Below are 16818 nucleotides of genomic sequence, written 5' to 3' on the forward strand. Positions count from 1 at the left end.
AAAACATACATCTTTTTGGCTCAGCTGTTAAATGATCAGTGTGTTACTAGAAGTATGTTTGTGAAACAGTTACAGATCAGACAGAAGAAAAGATGACCCTGCAGACTGATAAGAGCGTTTCACAGGTCACACAGGTCAGACACAACCTGAAGCTTGACCTTTTGTCAAACAAATAGACATTAGCCAACATGTTACGTCTTCTTCAGAACCTGGAGGGTGTTGAGGACAGAATGGTGACTCTGTCTGAGAAGATCACCCTGTGCAACATGGTCCTGGACGACTTGAAGGATCTAACTGATCTTCTCGTGGTGAGCTCTCCTTTCTCTCCTCGGACCTTTTTATGATTGACTGCAGATTTTATTTTGATTTGAAATTAATCTTGGTTCTTCCCTACAGAGGAAATCTCTCCAGGATGTGACCTTACTGCAGCAGAAGTGACCAGAAGCAGAACAGCCTGATTTTCTTTGTCGTTTTTAATGTTTATATGATTTCAAATAAATACATTTTAATATCAACTGTCATCTTCAACTATAAAAAGATTTCATAAAGCAGAAGAAACATTTCAGTGACAAGGATAAGGTTTTATTAGTATTATATTGCTCTCAATTCAGAAAGTTATTTATCATAATACTTTTATATGAAACAAGCATAAGCAAACATTTTCACATTATACATTCTTTAAAAAATACAAATCCTCAACAATTCCTCACTCTTTGGGTGTCAAGACATTCCTTTGGAAGCATAAAGTTTCCTCTTGTTGTCTTTTAAATATTGCCCATTTGGAAAATTCTCCATTTCCAAAAAACACTCTAGCTTTTACATTTGTGATCAAACAATGTGCTTCCAAACAAATGTCACCATCAGTGATTTACTGACGCTTACCATTTCTGGTAAACTTCAGACAGACAAACCAGGGCCACAAGTCCAGAAAATAAAAATAAAAGAAAATCTCTGCTTTATTGGTTAAAACAAATATCTGCAGCTGCAAGTCTGATTTTTTTTTTCAGTGGTGAAAGTGAGCCAACAGACTGTCCACATGTCAAATTCAAATATGTGAAAGGCTGAGATGATTACATAAATGGAGTGAGCCCAAAATGAAAAACATCAAAAATAAAAACAAAAGGAAAAAAAGCTGCACACATTTGACCAAAAAAACAATTCTTAAAACAGAATCATTCATTCACTAAGTACTTCTTCAAACAAATCCAGTTGGTTTTTAAACAGCATGTAAAAAGTAAACCTGTGGTGCAACATTCATGGGAGACACTACTCGAATGGACACTACGAAGTCCAGAGTCACACCACTCCAAATGTGGAACATGAAATGCAATATACTTGAGTTCAGCGAGCATGCTTAACATGTATGCATTCGAAAGGCAACTGTTGCCTCTGCATATACGGTAGCAGAATATCATTTATGAATGGCGGGAGGAATAAATAATCTTTTTGTCTTGGAATCACTCTTTTATACTCGCGAAATGCCACACTTAAATTGCATAGTTGTGTTCAATGGCATGAATATATTCTGATGGTATGAGCTTGACTCTTGGCAGTAATTTTACCGGATGCCTTAACAGGGAAATGGTGAGTAAATTCTTTTACGATTTTGCAGTCCAGTGGAGCGAAGTAGAGACACTCCTGATATCTAATACTGCATATGTGGAATGGTCGAGGACAATGTGCGACTGGAGCCGTTCACAACCATATCTCACTGCCTTTCTTGGCACCTGTGAATCAAAGGAAAGCTCCACTACTGAATTATGGCAGAGAAAATAAAGCCAGACATGATCGGTTACATGCATGCAAGTTTGGTTTTGATTGGAACCACCTAAACCTAAAAATGTCAAATCACACCACCTGCATCTGTAGCTGATTATATTTCTTTAGCAATGCTGCATATCCATTATTGAATTTCCAAACAGAAAGCTGAAAAACGGTACAGATTCTGGGAAAAAAAACACACGCTTCTCTTGTCTTTATGCTTTTGCCTGTCGTGATCTGCTGCTGGAAGTGATTTGCCTGAGACTCAATGACGATGAGTGTGTTGGCATGTCAATGGCAAGTCTGAAGCAGAGACTGTCAAGGCAAGGAGGCTCATAGAACAGTTATGTTGTAAGGCCAAGTAGCTCTACACGCTAGTATACAGGGCTTAATGCCGTCGCTCTATCATCATTGCATTGTGTCCCATCTGAAACAATACTGTTAAATCATACTCTGAGGAGGAGGCTATGTGTTACATATATTTTGTTACTATGAGGGACTGTACAAAAGCCCAGCTGCTAGTAGAACTATTCAACTAAAACGCGGCAAAAACTCTTCTGCATAAATGTGACTGGATGGGAGGGGGGAATGCAAGGATACATTAGCTCCAAACTCTGAGAGTTAGTAATTCAAAAGTCTATACAAAAATACAAATTCTAGAATAATCTACAAGTTTTCTCAAAGATGTTTACACTAAAATGTATTTACACTGTCGCCAGGACACCATCTTTTAAATGCTACTTTACAGCAGTTGTGTACAAAAAGTCTGTAGTGGTGCTGCACCTCAGATTACTCACTTTACAAGTCAGTGTGCAATAAACAGGGAAGAGTGCAGCAAAACGTAGGGCTACTGCAAGAGTGGGGCCTCTGGTGAGAAAACTGTATGTCTGAGTAACAAATTAAGGGGAACCAGGATCAGTCATGACTTGATGCATCCCTGAGAGGGTCACAACCCTATAAAACATGGGATGTTGACAGTAGTTCCATACTGTTTCAATGTGGACAATTTTCTTTGCAAACAAGCAGATCCTAAAGGATAATTTGCTTCACTGTGCAGTCTACTATAGGTGCCTCGTTTCTCAAACGTGCTTTTAGCAATACCCATTACGTTCTTAAAAGAAAAGGAAAAAGAAAATAAAAAAACAATTCAGTAACATAAAAACAGCTCATCTTACAAATACAAGTGATTGGAATAAATTAATAATAGATTTCTCTGCTATCTTGAAGATAATATTACCAGTAAAACGCAAGAATCAAGCATTAGAATAAATTAACATGTACAATTTTAAATTAGTTTAAGTTATAGGCAACTTAATGATGAATTGACTTAATTTCACTTAACATGACAGGCAGATCTGGTCACAGGTTCTTTTTTCTCAATTGCTAAATAACCGTCAAAATAAGTAGAAAAAGAATCATCACATTTCAAGGACTACACTAGTCTTTCTAGGAAATAAAAGTACAGAGGAAAACGCTTCATATCGTATGACAGCCTTATGAGGGGCTATGTGGCCGACAATGTCCAATTCTAGCTGGGAGCAATGCTTGATACAATTAAAGCAGATTCCTCTAATATACAGTGCATTCTGGTCAGTTGCATACCAGCTTTAAGCATTTGTTAGGACCTGTAGTACAGTACAAGGATATACAGACAAGTTTTGTTTTCCTACTCTTAAGTTATCAGTGCTTGGACAACACTCATTTTGTTTCATTCAATCAATTCAGACTGGAAATCGAGGGTCATTATTTACAGTTTGATTAGAACAAAAGGATCTACTGCCTTTTCCCTGCATTAAAATGGATAAATCTCAATAAGCAAACTAGTCCTGTATTTAAAAACTACTGCAATGAACTCAACAGAAGAATTATTCATAGTTCGTGAATACATGTTGAGCAATGCCATACAGAACAGAATGCACTGCAGGTACAGGGGGTTCGATGCGCACACTATATAGGGAGAGAGAAGAGGCGTCGCTGTGCAGAATGACTCGAGATGTGGGTGGAATTGATGCCTGTGGATGAGTAGGTGCAACAGACAAACACATGGCGCCAGACTCAGAAGGCAGCTCTTCTAAGGATTGCCATCAGTGGCCATGTTGAAGTCATCAGCGACCAGCAGCAGAGCCTCAATGTTGGCAGCTGTCTCAGGGCTCTGCAGGGCGAGGAAGTCTGAGACATCCATATTGGCTAACCCGTCAGATGAGGGAGGGTTGGGGGCAGTGACGCTCACTATCCTGGAGAAAGTCTGAGCTGAGGAGGATGAAGAAGAAGAAGAAGAGGCGGAGGCGGAGGCGGAGGAGGAGGAGGAGGAGGAGGAGGAAGAGGGGGCCTCCGGGCTCACCTCACCCACCTTGGAGGAAGACTCAGGGAGGCATGAGGGAGATGAGGTGCCTGGATGGTGTGGAGGCTCTGGGGGCTGCGATGGTGGTGGAGGAGGAGGGGGCTCTGATGGTTGTGGCTGTGCTGGGGCTGAAACAATGGAGGAGGCACTCTTTGAACTCTTGTCTTTAGCAGAGTCCCTGCAGGCACACTGGCACTGGCAGGATTCCTCCTGTTTGATGATGATGACGGGCAGGCTGAGGCCGATCTGTTGGACCGAGTTGCCTGAAAACAGAAATGCAAAATATTGACTGGAAAAAAGGGCAAAAAAAAAGAGTTGATAACAGTCGTTTATCATTTGCTTTTGAAATGTCCTGCAAAGCATATTAAAAGAAAATCAAAATGCAAGGGTAGAAGTAACAAAGTGCTTTGGAGAAGTTGACTGAGAAGTGTTATAGACACATGTACTGATAGACCTCTCATCGACTAATCAAAATATAAGTAGAGAATGTGATGGAAAGATTAAAATTTTCCTTCCTTAAAATATTTTTTTCTTGTGTTTTTTCACAGCATCTTCAACTTTTATGAGAACTGCCATCAGAGATTCTCAGGCACAACTTTTTTGAAGAGGATAATCAATTAGCACAACAATTTAGCTAATTGATTAGGCATTTAAGTGCATCCAGAAAAAACCTTCTGTGACTTCCTCAGTCAAATATGAAGATCTGCTGCTTTCCTCCGTTTTATATATCATTGTATATTCAATATTTTTTGTGTTTTCAACTGTTGGTCCAACATTGCAAGATGAAGCTTGGGATCAAATAAATGATTTGTCTTCATTCCTTTGACCTTTTAAAAATTAAATGTACATTCCAAATCCATCACTTTTAATGTGAGACTGTCCAACAACACTTAAAGTTCCTGAATGTTTAGAAAGATACAGCTCCTGTGCTGTTACTTGTCAGCTTTATTATTAAATATGATAATGAAATGCTGTTTCATCTGTTCAAGCACTGTGAATTAATTGAGTGTCAGCGTTTTGGAACTGTGTTGTATAATAAACTGTTGTTGTGACTGTACCAAAGTGGTGCTCTCTGGACATCAATCTAACCATTTAATTAATCCTATCAAAGCTAAGTACTGTGCCGGATGTCAAAACAAATGTATGAAGTCATTACAGGCTTTTGACCAATCACTGCAACATAAATAAATATAATTTCACTACTCAATAACTTACCAGCGTTTGCTCCCACTGGTATGGCTGTAGTGAAGAAAACCTTTTCCACTTTAGGACCTCCTTGATGTGCCTGTGAACAAACATTAAAACAACACAGTTCAGGCTTACATGATGAAGTTGAGTGGCACCCGATTGTAATGAAGGGATAATGTTGTTGCGTAATACAACACACTGTATTAAAAGTGTCAACACCGTTAATTTTTCAGAGTCGATGCTGAAAAAAGCTGCAAAAAGCCCCATCCACACTGTTTTACTTAACATTAATTTGTTAAATTTGAGTTTGCCGATAATTACTTGGGTGCATGGCCCAATTTTGTTAGCTAATCCTGAACATACTAACAATTACAAAACAGAACGCAAGAAATCCCTAACTGCATGCATGTATGAATGTTTTTTTTTTATGTAGAACAAATCACAAAGTCAAGACTATAACAAAATCAAGTCAGTGCACAGTGTGTGACACAATTACTTACTGCTTGCTCTGGGTTCTGTTGGCTGTTGGCAGCACTGCTGAGGATCCACTGGAGGTTCTGGTCAGACATGACCAGGCTGGGCTGCAGCAGGTTCTGGGTGGGTGCTATGGTGATGGTAGCGGGCGTGGGAGGTAAAGCAGGGCCAGAGTTTGGGACAGGGTTGCTGGCCAAAGGCACAGGTTGGGCCACAGCTGTTGGAGCATCTACTGTGGTGGCTGCAACAACAGGCACAGCAGCAGTGCCTGGTGCTGTGGTGGTCAGTACTGGAGCCACTGGAGGTGGTGGTGGTAGAGGAGTGGTCTGGGTGGCACTATCTGGCTGCAGGAATGTAGGTGGCAGTGCAACATAGTGCTGGGGGGTGACGTGGTTTGGAGCTTGGACAGAAGCCTGAGCAGGCACATCAGAGATCTGCTGAGGCCGGGTTAGTTGCACGAAAGGGGGAGGCTGTGTGGAGCTTACAGTAGCAGTGACAGAGGCAGGGGTGGTGGTCTGAGAGGAAGAGCTCTGACTGAGCTGGGCAGGAGCCTCCATGACTGCAGTCGAGTGGGAACAGGAAGATGAGGAGGTAGGATTGATAGAAAAAGAGATGATAGCTGAGGCATCAGTCACTCCTGGATGGTTAGAGGTTTCTAGGCCGAATCGTTCAGCAAGGCTCTCTGAGGAAGGAGGAAAAAAAGACTCCATCAGTGAACAAGAACATGTGATATAATTTAAGCTGACAGGTTTTGAAATGTACTGACCGTGGGGATGGGCATCATCTTGGCTGACACTATTTTCAGGACTCTGGAACATGAGCTCAAAGATTTTCACAGGGGTCACATTGTTGAGGTCCAAATTTTGAGCCTGTATTAAAAATAAAACTTAATAAATTTGACCTTACAGCATTACAACAACTCCTGTTTTACTTCTTAAATTCATATTACAGTGACTGTTAAACTTAGGGTGTCAACATAGCTGCCGGTTAACTGGCATCTTTACTGACTATCTTGACAGCTCCTCAACATCGTCAATCCAAAGTCTGCTTGACAAAGCTGAAGCAAAGGGCCAGACTTACATTATGGATGTTCTCTCGCAGCTCAGAGTCTGTAGAGATGAGGCTCAAGTCACTGAGGCACAGCGAGTGATTTGCATCCTGTAATTAACAGATGAACAGGGCCTAATTATACTTGCCACTGGTATGGGATCAAGTGCTGAGTCATGCAAACAAGACAGGGAGTGAAATTAGAAAATAAAGCGACATCTAGTGTATGTTAATGTAAAGATTAAGCATTTACTTGAAAGGAGCATGCACTCTAGAATGCCTCCCAACTAGTATTAAGACATGCCATGGTACGTGTGTGAGAGCATAATGCAAAAATTGTCTGGAAATGTGAAAGTTAATCAATTCAACATCCCCCCAACAATGTACATTCACAAGTTTTTAATTAAGCGAATAACATGAGGACTGTGGAGTCATGTTGCTCAGAGGCTGTACATGGAGAACGTGACAACTGTGCCGACAGTGAGCGACAAAGTGTCCGACACACTGAGAAGTCACTGCGCCGTGACTCACTTCAGAGAGAGGATGGGTGAGGGTGACGCTGAAGGCCTGTCCTTTGTCGTGGCCTCGGATGTGACTCTTCAGACTGTACTGGCTGCTAAACGTCTTCTCGCAGCCGTCACTGGGACAGTTGAATGGCTTCTCCCCTATAAAACGAGCAGAGACACAGAAGCTGAGATTAAAGAGCTGATGTTCACAGAATAATCTTTATATGTCAACCAATATAACAGTTGCTAATCTAACTTTATGTACTTTAAGCAGCTTTTTCAGTTTCACATCTGTTTTCATCCAAAGGGAGGTTTTATTGGACGCATTAAAAGCATCAAAAACAAATGTCAGTTCAGGACTAATTTCAGAAGACTAACGGGCTGGTCTGTTCTTCAACAACATAATTTCAATCCACAGTTTGGGAGAGACACCCAACTGAAAACTACAGATAGGAAACCACATATTAGAAACCACCTTGATATGAGTAAGTAGCTGGCTATCTGTTCAGGAGCTGGCACTTTGGGAAGGATGCCAAATCCTTGAGAATAAATCCCATTTTCAAGATAGTCCACAAAAACAAAAAACATGGAAATTAACAAACATTGTAGAAAAAACTAACAAAAACAAAACCTTAATAATACTTTTGATAATAAAATTCAATAATCTAAGGGACACAAAACAATCAACATAACATCAACAAGAACACACACTTAAGAGCTCCCCCACAAATCACCTTGTTGTGTCATGTCATCTGCACATAACTAAAGAGAAATAAATAAATACTGCCCAACAACAGTAGGATGGGAACAATGGGATGGGAAGCAAGCGATTGGCAAAATAATAACTTGACAGGCTAATTCAATAAATTTAGCTTCCAAGCCACCATGTCCAGGAGTACAGCCAACTATTATCAGGTTTTTCTGTCCAATCAATGCAAATATACATGGACATAGCCTCTATATTTACTGCTCCTTTTACTATATTTCTTCTGACAGGAGACATAGTAAATACAAAACCACATAATGTAGTAGGCTGCAGTGAAAATCTATTTAGTGAGACTATTCAAATGAACTATGTGTGGGAGGCACTGGTAACAATGCACATGCAAATTAGGCATAGCTGAAAAATAAGGATGTCCTTTGTCAAGCTTCGCTTTACAAATCAGGGCTACATAAAACATTTAATATGTACCTGTGTGCGTCCGTACATGCGTTTTTAAGTGATGACTTGCTGCAAAGGCTTTGCCACAGCCATCGTGGTCGCACCTGAAGGTTACAAAAAAAAAAAAAAAACACAGGTAAAAACATAAACAAAAACGTATAAAACCAGATGCAAGTAGTTTATGTAGAGTAAACGCCATGCTCCTGCTAGAATAGCGAGCACCCTCAACTTATTGTATACATACACCCAACAATATACTATGATCAGCAGATGGCAGACATGTGTGCTGAACAGTGCATCTCACCACTATTTTGGGCTTTTGTCTAACCAAAATGCAGCTCTCAAAAAGTGAAAGACAGTATGAGTAACAATGTTTTAATATGAACCCTAAAAATGTATTTCTGTCATCAATCAAACATCAAAAAGGACTGAAAGAGCTGTATGTGAATATGTATCAGTATCACAGTTCTTTTATCTTCTACTAGAGGTGGATTAAAACTGGTGGTGTGATAATGGAAATGCTCACCGGAATGGCTTCTCCCCAGTGTGTGTGCGAATGTGCTTCCTCAGGTCGCTGAGTGTGGTAAAGTACTTTGTGCATCCCTCTGATTCACAATTGAATGTCTTGCCTGTGTGAAGTCTCTGGTGTGCTTTCAGTCTGCAGGGACAATCAGGAGTGTTTCATTAAACCACATGCAGAGAGAAACAAACAAAGCACAATGGCATGTGGTGATTCTCCTTGCACTAATCTTAATAACGACTAAAAAGCATCTGGAAAACATCCTCATTCAGGTGACAACAGACTTTAGCTGACAGGGTCAACAGCTGAACAGTGGTTTTGTGGTAGAGTCTGGATGGTTTGGGAGATGGGAGGTGGAGGGCAATTTAACTGAAAGGAAAATCTACCCATGTGTGGCATTGGTTGGCTGCCCTGAGTAACAACCTCTGACAGGGAGTTGATGGCAGAGGCACAGCTCTACCAAGCCCCGGACCTGTTGTCACAGCAACTGAACCAAAACAGACCAAAGGGCTCAGATGTGGACTACTTCAGATCAAAGGAACATTTCTAAATGGTGAGAAATGCTACGGACAAAGAACTTGTCTGGCATTGGTTAAAATAGCCTAAAACTGTGATTTGTCCTGATAAAAATCAAAAAGTAAAACATTTAGTTTTGTGGTTATTCCACTCATCCGCACTATCAATCTCAATCTCACTTGAGCCAAAAAGGGCCAAAAATTGCAATGTTAGGTGAAAAATACAGGATTTAAGAAATCCTTTGTTATTGGTGTTAAGTTCCGGCATTGTGTGCGAGTGTGTGGATTAGAGGAGGCTATTTTCATTTAGGGAGAATAATGGATAACTGGAAAGCCAGCAATTAGGGAGGGAGAACATACAGGACACAGCACCCTGACGTGACAACATTCAGCTTTTCTTGGTATTGTTTCTTTCGTGGCGTGTTTCTATGGTTTTACTTTGTGTGTTTTTTCCCTGATTCAGTCTATTTTCTAATCTCAAAACACAAACATATGTCTTTAATTTAGAACTTAAGAGTTGAATTTCCATCACCATAAGGAGAAAAAAAACACAAAACAACAAAGCAATGTGAAGGATTACCTGTATAACGTATTGAAGGCCTTCTCACAACCTTGCACATCACACTCGAACGGCTTCTCCTTGGTGTGAACGCGGACATGGATCTTGAGGCTGTAAGAGGTGAGGAAGGCCTTTCCACAGCCTTGCTGATTGCAAACAAAGGTGTACTCGCCCCGGTGTGTCTTCTGGTGTGTCCGCAGGTTTCCTGCCGTGCTGTACGTCCTTGTGCAACCTTCGAACATGCACTGGTAGCGCTTCACCTGATAGACGAAGAAGAGGGAAAAATCAGCCTGAAAGCAAAAATCACCCCTCTTAAAAATCAATTAAAGTGTCTTTACCCTGTATTTCAAGAAGCCAGCAAGAAAGTAATTTGTTAATTTATCTCAGTTATAAGCAGCTTTGCAATACAGTATGACCTTTCAGATGGGACTTGAACTCAATGACTCAGCCAGCCATCAGCACATGAAGCGGGTGTGCACAAAAGACAGCGATGATGACTAACCCCCCATGCAATACATCCCATCCAATTCCGTTTCACAGCACCAATCTCCACTGCAGTGTGGCAGTCGCCTGCTCTCTCCCCACACAAAAGCCCTGGGGCACGGTGGATAAAAGCAGTCCATTCTCCTCTTCAAAAAATGCTATGCTGTACTGAACATAAATTCAGCAGGAGGAAGCTCTTGGTTGACCACCTAGACAAGCGAATCCCCTATCTCAGCTAACATTTTTTCTGTAGCTTCCTGTCCTAAACTGATCCTGTTCTGGGATTTCACCACAGAATTTCCCATAAGCATGACTCTCAAGATAAAAGACTGCATGTTTAGCACAGTTGATATAAGATCAGACAGTTCACTACTGCTGAGCGGCTAGAATATGGGAAAATTAGCAGGAACAAGACATGTTTTTTTTATTGTAATCTAATCTTTACACAAAATAATTAACAAACCTCTCATTTATATTTATCAAATCTTCATTTTCTTGAAGGCATTTTACATTCTTGAAGGCATTACATTCTTTTGCATGAGTTTAGAAGAAACTGCAGCACAATTTACATGAAAGCGAGAAAACTGAAATAACATTTGAAATATTTTATTAAAAACTTTAGTGCTAATGCATGTTTCTTAATTTCTTATGGTGCATCAAGTGATGCCTTTGTTTAGAAAATAACTCACACATCAGTTAAAACTATATGTTGTAACAATCTCAATTCTTCACTTAACGACACAATTACTTAATTCATACCGTGAAAAAGGACAAAACCTTAGCTGTTATATATACACAGACAAAGTGATATAAAGCTTACTCACAAACACTAATCTGAGTGATGGATAATCGACGCCCATTCATTTTGATTTCAAGGAAGTGGGAGAAATCATTTGTTAAGCAAACATCCAGGCAGAGCCACTGTGGGAAGCCTGCTAAAGCTTGTAGCTCGGTACTGTATTCATCTCCCACACTATCGTGACTCTTCTCCACCATCAGTTTGTTCATTGTGAGAGAGAACTGTAGGCTTTGGGCTCTCACACATACTGTGGAAAAGACAATTTCATTACAAATTAAATGGTTGCATGAGAGCATTTACAGTAATATCACTAAGTGCATGACGTGGCTCATCATTAGATTTAGATTTAGACACCTGTTGCACGAGAGGCTGAAATTCTTTTTTTGTTTTACACAGGAAATAGCCACTTGTGTCTCCTCTCTAATCTCCTCATGCTTTTCAAGTTTTTTTGGAGCTTCATTTTGTTAGATGTTCCTGCCTTTTCTCCGTGTGTGCAGTTCCACTGAGGGAAGTATCGCATACGGCTTAGTGTATTGTCCTCTTGGAAATTCATTCCGTGCCTGTGGCAAATCATCATAACAATATCACAGCCATTCAAGTCATAATGTCATGACATTGACAAAGACAACAATACAGAAAAAAGTAACATGGCCAACCAAAAATGCAGGCCCAATGACGCTGAGCAAGACAATCTAGCAATGCAAACAGCTTAAACAAATACCCTGCTCCGTGCTCAGCAGTAACACAGACCAACTTCCACACACACATTGTACCATATTTCACAATTTTGTTTGTTTAGTGATATTATACAGGTGGGTTTGGAGAGAGTTAAGGTGCTCTAACTCAAGTGGAGTCCACATCAGAACTATAATGACAAGGACAGCGAATGATGGAAATACAAACAGGCAATCAAAATCGAGCTCATTAAATGCTTTTGCCATATTAGGCTGTAAAATATGTGTAAAGATGACCCCTATATTTTACCTGAGACATATCAAACTGTCCTTAAATGACTACTCTTGTGACAGAGTGTTGGATTCTACTAACTCCTCAATCTTTGAAGACTTTTGTGAAACCCATTTTGCTCTGGTTTTCTTTTTGTTTCTCAGCACAAGGTACAGCAGTAACAGGTCATCAAAATCCATTTTCGTGAGTCTCTGACACAGCTGGAGAATGTAACATGCGCTTAGCGCATTTGTTTAAAGAACACTATCTTTCATCAGTGCGGATGCTTGCATCGTTATCATTATCATCCTTGTTTGAATGGCCCCTATACAAAGACATGTCTACAAATTATTTTCATTAAAACGAGGAAGTGTACGTGACCAGGAATTGACTGTCCTTTTCCTGTGACTCAGAACCATCAGAACAGCATTGCACCATTTTGTTGATGAAGACTTTTTTGGCCATACTATTTGTGCAGTTTTACAGATGAGAGGAGGTACCACAAAGTCTCAGACCGAATGTTTCTATTACTGTCCTTTGAAATTATTATTTAGTGACATTGTTCTTCCCTCATGAGAATATTTATTGGTGTTGCTGGTGGGGTTATTAAGTAAAAAATGTAATAAAATAATTTTCTTCATGTTTACAAATTTCCAAGAGAGGTTTGTCTTAAAACTGTGTTGACACAAACCAACCAACAGATCAGTCCATCCACAACATCTTGTGCAATCTTCTTTGTTCAAAGCAACAATGGCTTTGTCACCAGAAAATTTAAGATTAAAAAACAACACTGGAGAGAAAGTGCTCCCCTGTGGGGCTTTTGTGTTAATAACGTCAGGGAAAAACACTGCATGCACTCCACCCATCTAATGATGCTAATGCTACATGATAATGCTTGGGCCTATAAAGATGATTGTAAACTTCCAACAGCATACTAAATAGCATCTTTTACCCCTCCTATACAAACTGTAATGGATCAAATGTCTTACAACTCAAAGAACTATTTACTATAATCCTTTCAAAGCTCTTCATTATAGCAAACAATCAATAATTAACAACTTCTTGTTATTATGTACTTGTCACATGGCCTACATGTGCTGTTTTCATTGAGTCATCTGACATTTGTAACAACGGGCTAAACACAGGACTGAGTTGTTGACCAAGAACTACATTGTTTCCTGCAGTCCTTCAACAATCTACTTCTTATTCAGCCACAACTGGCTGCTTTACCAGCGTACACTAGCTGTCATATAGGTTTATAGTCCAAATCCACTAATTAGGCTGGGATAGGAGTCAAAATATGGTAGATTTACCACATCATAACAGATAGGAGGCAAAGTGGCTGAGACAAGGTCTAGTACTGGGTGAAAACACTGTGGAATGAATGTGTCTACACCAACAGACATGAGCTGAATTCTTTGGTGCACTGGGGCGGTAACTTTTACCTAAGCTGAATGAGCAACTAGGGTCACGCTGCTGGGGAAGCTCATTATTAAAGACAATCTAGCACATCAATGTATTTACTTCGACTTCTATCAACGAAAAGGCAGGTTAAAAAACACTTCCTATATTGTTACATTATGCATCTTATCTTTTGCAAGAACATTAGGCATGTGAGAAAAAACTTAAAACACTCTGCGGTTCTGTGAGGCAATTAGATGGAATGATTTGAAGAGTTTCCACAAACCAAACCAAGCAATAACATCACTAATAATCTACAATATTAAGTCAATTAATTGACTATAAAACAAACTAATTTGGGCTATGAACACACCAAGCAATAAAATCAGTAATAAACAACAAAACCAAGCAATGGTTGAGCAACAACCAAACAAAACCGAGCGTTACTTCAGCAATAAGTGTTAACCACTTTCTACTGACCATCTGTGTTGTAACTGCTATAAGACAGCATATTCACACTGTATCTAACTAAGCACAAGCCTTACTAAAAAGCAAAGCTGCATATTGAAATTATTGTGAATCTGATAAGATACTAAACATTTAAAGTATAAAGGTATCTGTACTTATTTGGGCTTACCTCTCTTTGCTTGGTCTCTGGGCATTCAGAGTGCAGGGTGAGCGTTGCCCCCTCAATGTTGCGTGGCATTGGGGTGGAGCCTGGATTTATTGTGAACTGGATCTGGTCTGGAGAAATGGTATGGTGCACATAACCTTGTGACATGCCGTCAGCGTCAGTCATAAATGTAATTGAGCCCTCCTCCTCGTCTCCATCACCTTCCCCCTCTGTAAGGAAGGTGACCCCATCTTCATCCCCACCGCAGTGACCCTCCTCTTCACCCTCCTCATCCAGACGGATGGGGTCCCGCTCAATGAGCACTGTGGTGCGGTCGTACACCCGACCAGAGGACGACGAAGGCTCAGGGATCAGGTCATCGTCTTTGTCAAAGTGGATCTTGTCTTCTTCTTCTTCGTCATCCCTTCCCAAGGGATCCACTTCCACCTCAAAGTACATTGGCGCCTCTGTATGAGGGCCATTCTCACTCATGGTCCCTGGTGCCTCTCCTTCCTTGGCCAGGAGGACTGCACACTGACACGGTTAACTGTTACAGCCTGGGAAATGAGCACATTTATTTATTTAAGTTTAGTTGCATGATCACGTCAATTTCATAACTGAGAATTCAAAGAGTGTTACACAAGGTTTAATCCTAACCCTTTTAAAAGACATACAAATGTGATTTAAAAGCACATTTCCTAAATGAATTTCATAAAAGGATGTGCCGAACAGAAACATTTTTAAAAAGGACCATTGAGTAGGATTTAGTCTACTGTACTCTAACACAACATTATAATACATTTCATCCAATGAATCCTCCACACTGGACCTTTTAAGTCAAGACTGTTGGAGCCCATATCACGATTCAAGGGGAGATTGTTCCAGATATGTGATGTATTAAACCTGAATGCTGCTTCTCCATGTTTAGTTTGACTCTTGAACCCGCAAGCGAACCTGTCCCCAAATCATCTGAGAGGTTTGGACAGTCCCTACCATCGCAGCAAGTCTTACAATGGTAGTGAAACAGATGACTGATGGCTGACTGACTATCTGAAGGAGCTTAGCCTGGACATTTATCATAAAACCGTAACTTATATGTTCCCAACAAGAGCTGAATCTACAAGGCCTGTTCTGACAGCCAGGAACAATTACCAACTGGCGAGACAGCGCCATAAATATTACATGTGTGCGCTATATCAAGAGAGGGGCTTTGACGATACTAAACGCTGATGTAAATGTGTTCAACCACGTTACTCCTAGAGCCGACTTCCGTGTGTCACGCAAAAAGGTAAAATGACGCGGAAAGCTCGCTCGTAAGCCAGCGGTGGAGAGGACATGTTAGCCTTGTTTGGAGGAAACAACGAGATCTCGAACTTTCTGATTTCAATGACAGAAGTCACGAGACAGCGGCGGTTAAACTCAGCCGAGTTTACGTTCCACGCGGAATGATTTAAACTCGACTTAACCCCTCAGGCTAGCTTTTATTAAGAAATTAACGTCACGAAGAACGTCTAAAAAGATAACACACCCTCATCACAATACCAGTTAACTTTACCATATTCGACATGGCGAGCTAACGTTTACAAATCCAGCACGGTTTACAAACACAGTTGCCACATGAACACGCAGTAACTGTCAACTTTACCTTGTCTGTCTGACAGTGAAGTAGCACATAACTTACTTTATGTTCCGGTACCGTAGTAACGTTAGTAGTTAATCGCACACCGTTAGCAGGCTGTGACAGTCCGCTCGACCACCAACCTGACGTTCTTTCACAGTACATAACGTTACTGGTTACATCGTTACTAGCCTCAGAGACATGTCGCCAGCTGCCTGCTACAAATATCTGTCAAACATAACGTTTTTCCTCATCTTAAATAATACGTCTACTGGTATTCGCAACTCTTGAATCGACTGCGCAGTCAATAAAACAGTAGCAATTGTTGTCCTGCTAAATGAACGTAAGCTAGCTAGCTAGCTATACGCTAGCGAAGCCAACTATCACTCATTTCTCTACACATGATAGCTTTGCTAGCTAGCAGCGATTTAGCTCACAGCTCGTAAGCTAAGCTAGGGGGGTAGCTAGTAACATTAGCCTGTTTACTGTCGGCAATTGACATAACCTATCCTCCCTGCAAGGATAACACGTTTCATGTTACCCAGTGAGAAACGGTCATGCAAACGCCAAAACTCGTCGACTAAACTGACATGACAATAAAGTATATTTACCTGTGATAAATTTTAAGCCTTATTCCTATGCTCTGGATGTTTAGCACTTTCTTTCTATCCCCTCCCTACACAACGTCACAGACTCACAGCTATTCGTGATGAATTATGGGAAATCAAATATCATACCTAATGTTGCATCAAAACATTACTTTGTTTTTTTTTTACTCCAAAAGATGCAATTTTGACGTTTTATGTGGCAATTGATGTCCAATAATCTGAATGCAGGGAATGGAACTTTCTCTCTCTGACACACACAATATGAGAAACCTACACAT

The 16818-nt window shown here is 40.5% G+C and overlaps 1 protein-coding gene across 3 annotated transcripts; it reads right to left on the reverse strand.

Annotated features, from left to right (window-relative positions):
- Positions 1-560: 560 nt before the first annotated feature.
- On the reverse strand, positions 561-16632 carry mtf1 (metal-regulatory transcription factor 1). Of its 3 annotated transcripts, none has more exons than XM_030394506.1 (11): positions 16544-16632; positions 14339-14871; positions 10095-10333; positions 9006-9137; positions 8510-8583; positions 7343-7476; positions 6845-6922; positions 6531-6633; positions 5791-6446; positions 5318-5387; positions 561-4365 (listed from the first exon to the last, which is right to left on the reverse strand). In XM_030394506.1, exons 2-11 carry the CDS (start codon positions 14804-14806, stop codon positions 3833-3835), a joined length of 2487 nt encoding a protein of 828 aa, XP_030250366.1. In that variant the 5' UTR covers positions 14807-14871; positions 16544-16632; the 3' UTR covers positions 561-3832. The 3 variants fall into 3 exon arrangements, with proteins under 3 accessions (XP_030250366.1, XP_030250367.1, XP_030250368.1); XM_030394507.1 differs by lacking the exon at positions 16544-16632 and adding an exon at positions 15996-16521; XM_030394508.1 differs by lacking the exons at positions 14339-14871; positions 16544-16632 and adding an exon at positions 11381-11513.
- Between the last annotated feature and the right edge of the window lie 186 nt (positions 16633-16818).

The sequence above is a fragment of the Sparus aurata genome, chromosome 17 (assembly GCF_900880675.1).
Source record: "Sparus aurata chromosome 17, fSpaAur1.1, whole genome shotgun sequence".
NCBI classification, from domain to species: Eukaryota; Metazoa; Chordata; class Actinopteri; order Spariformes; family Sparidae; genus Sparus; species Sparus aurata.

Bases quoted from the DNA above. Each gene is read 5' to 3' on its own strand.
- mtf1 (XM_030394506.1), bottom strand. From the start codon at position 14,806: ATGAGTGAGAATGGCCCTCATACAGAGGCGCCAATGTACTTTGAGGTG. The intron at 7,477-8,509 runs GTACATATTAAA...CTCGTTTTATAG, and splicing joins GCATGTACGGACGCACACAG to GGGAGAAGCCATTCAACTGT. The intron at 5,388-5,790 runs GTAAGTAATTGT...GTTTGTTCACAG, and splicing joins AACAGAACCCAGAGCAAGCA to GCACATCAAGGAGGTCCTAA.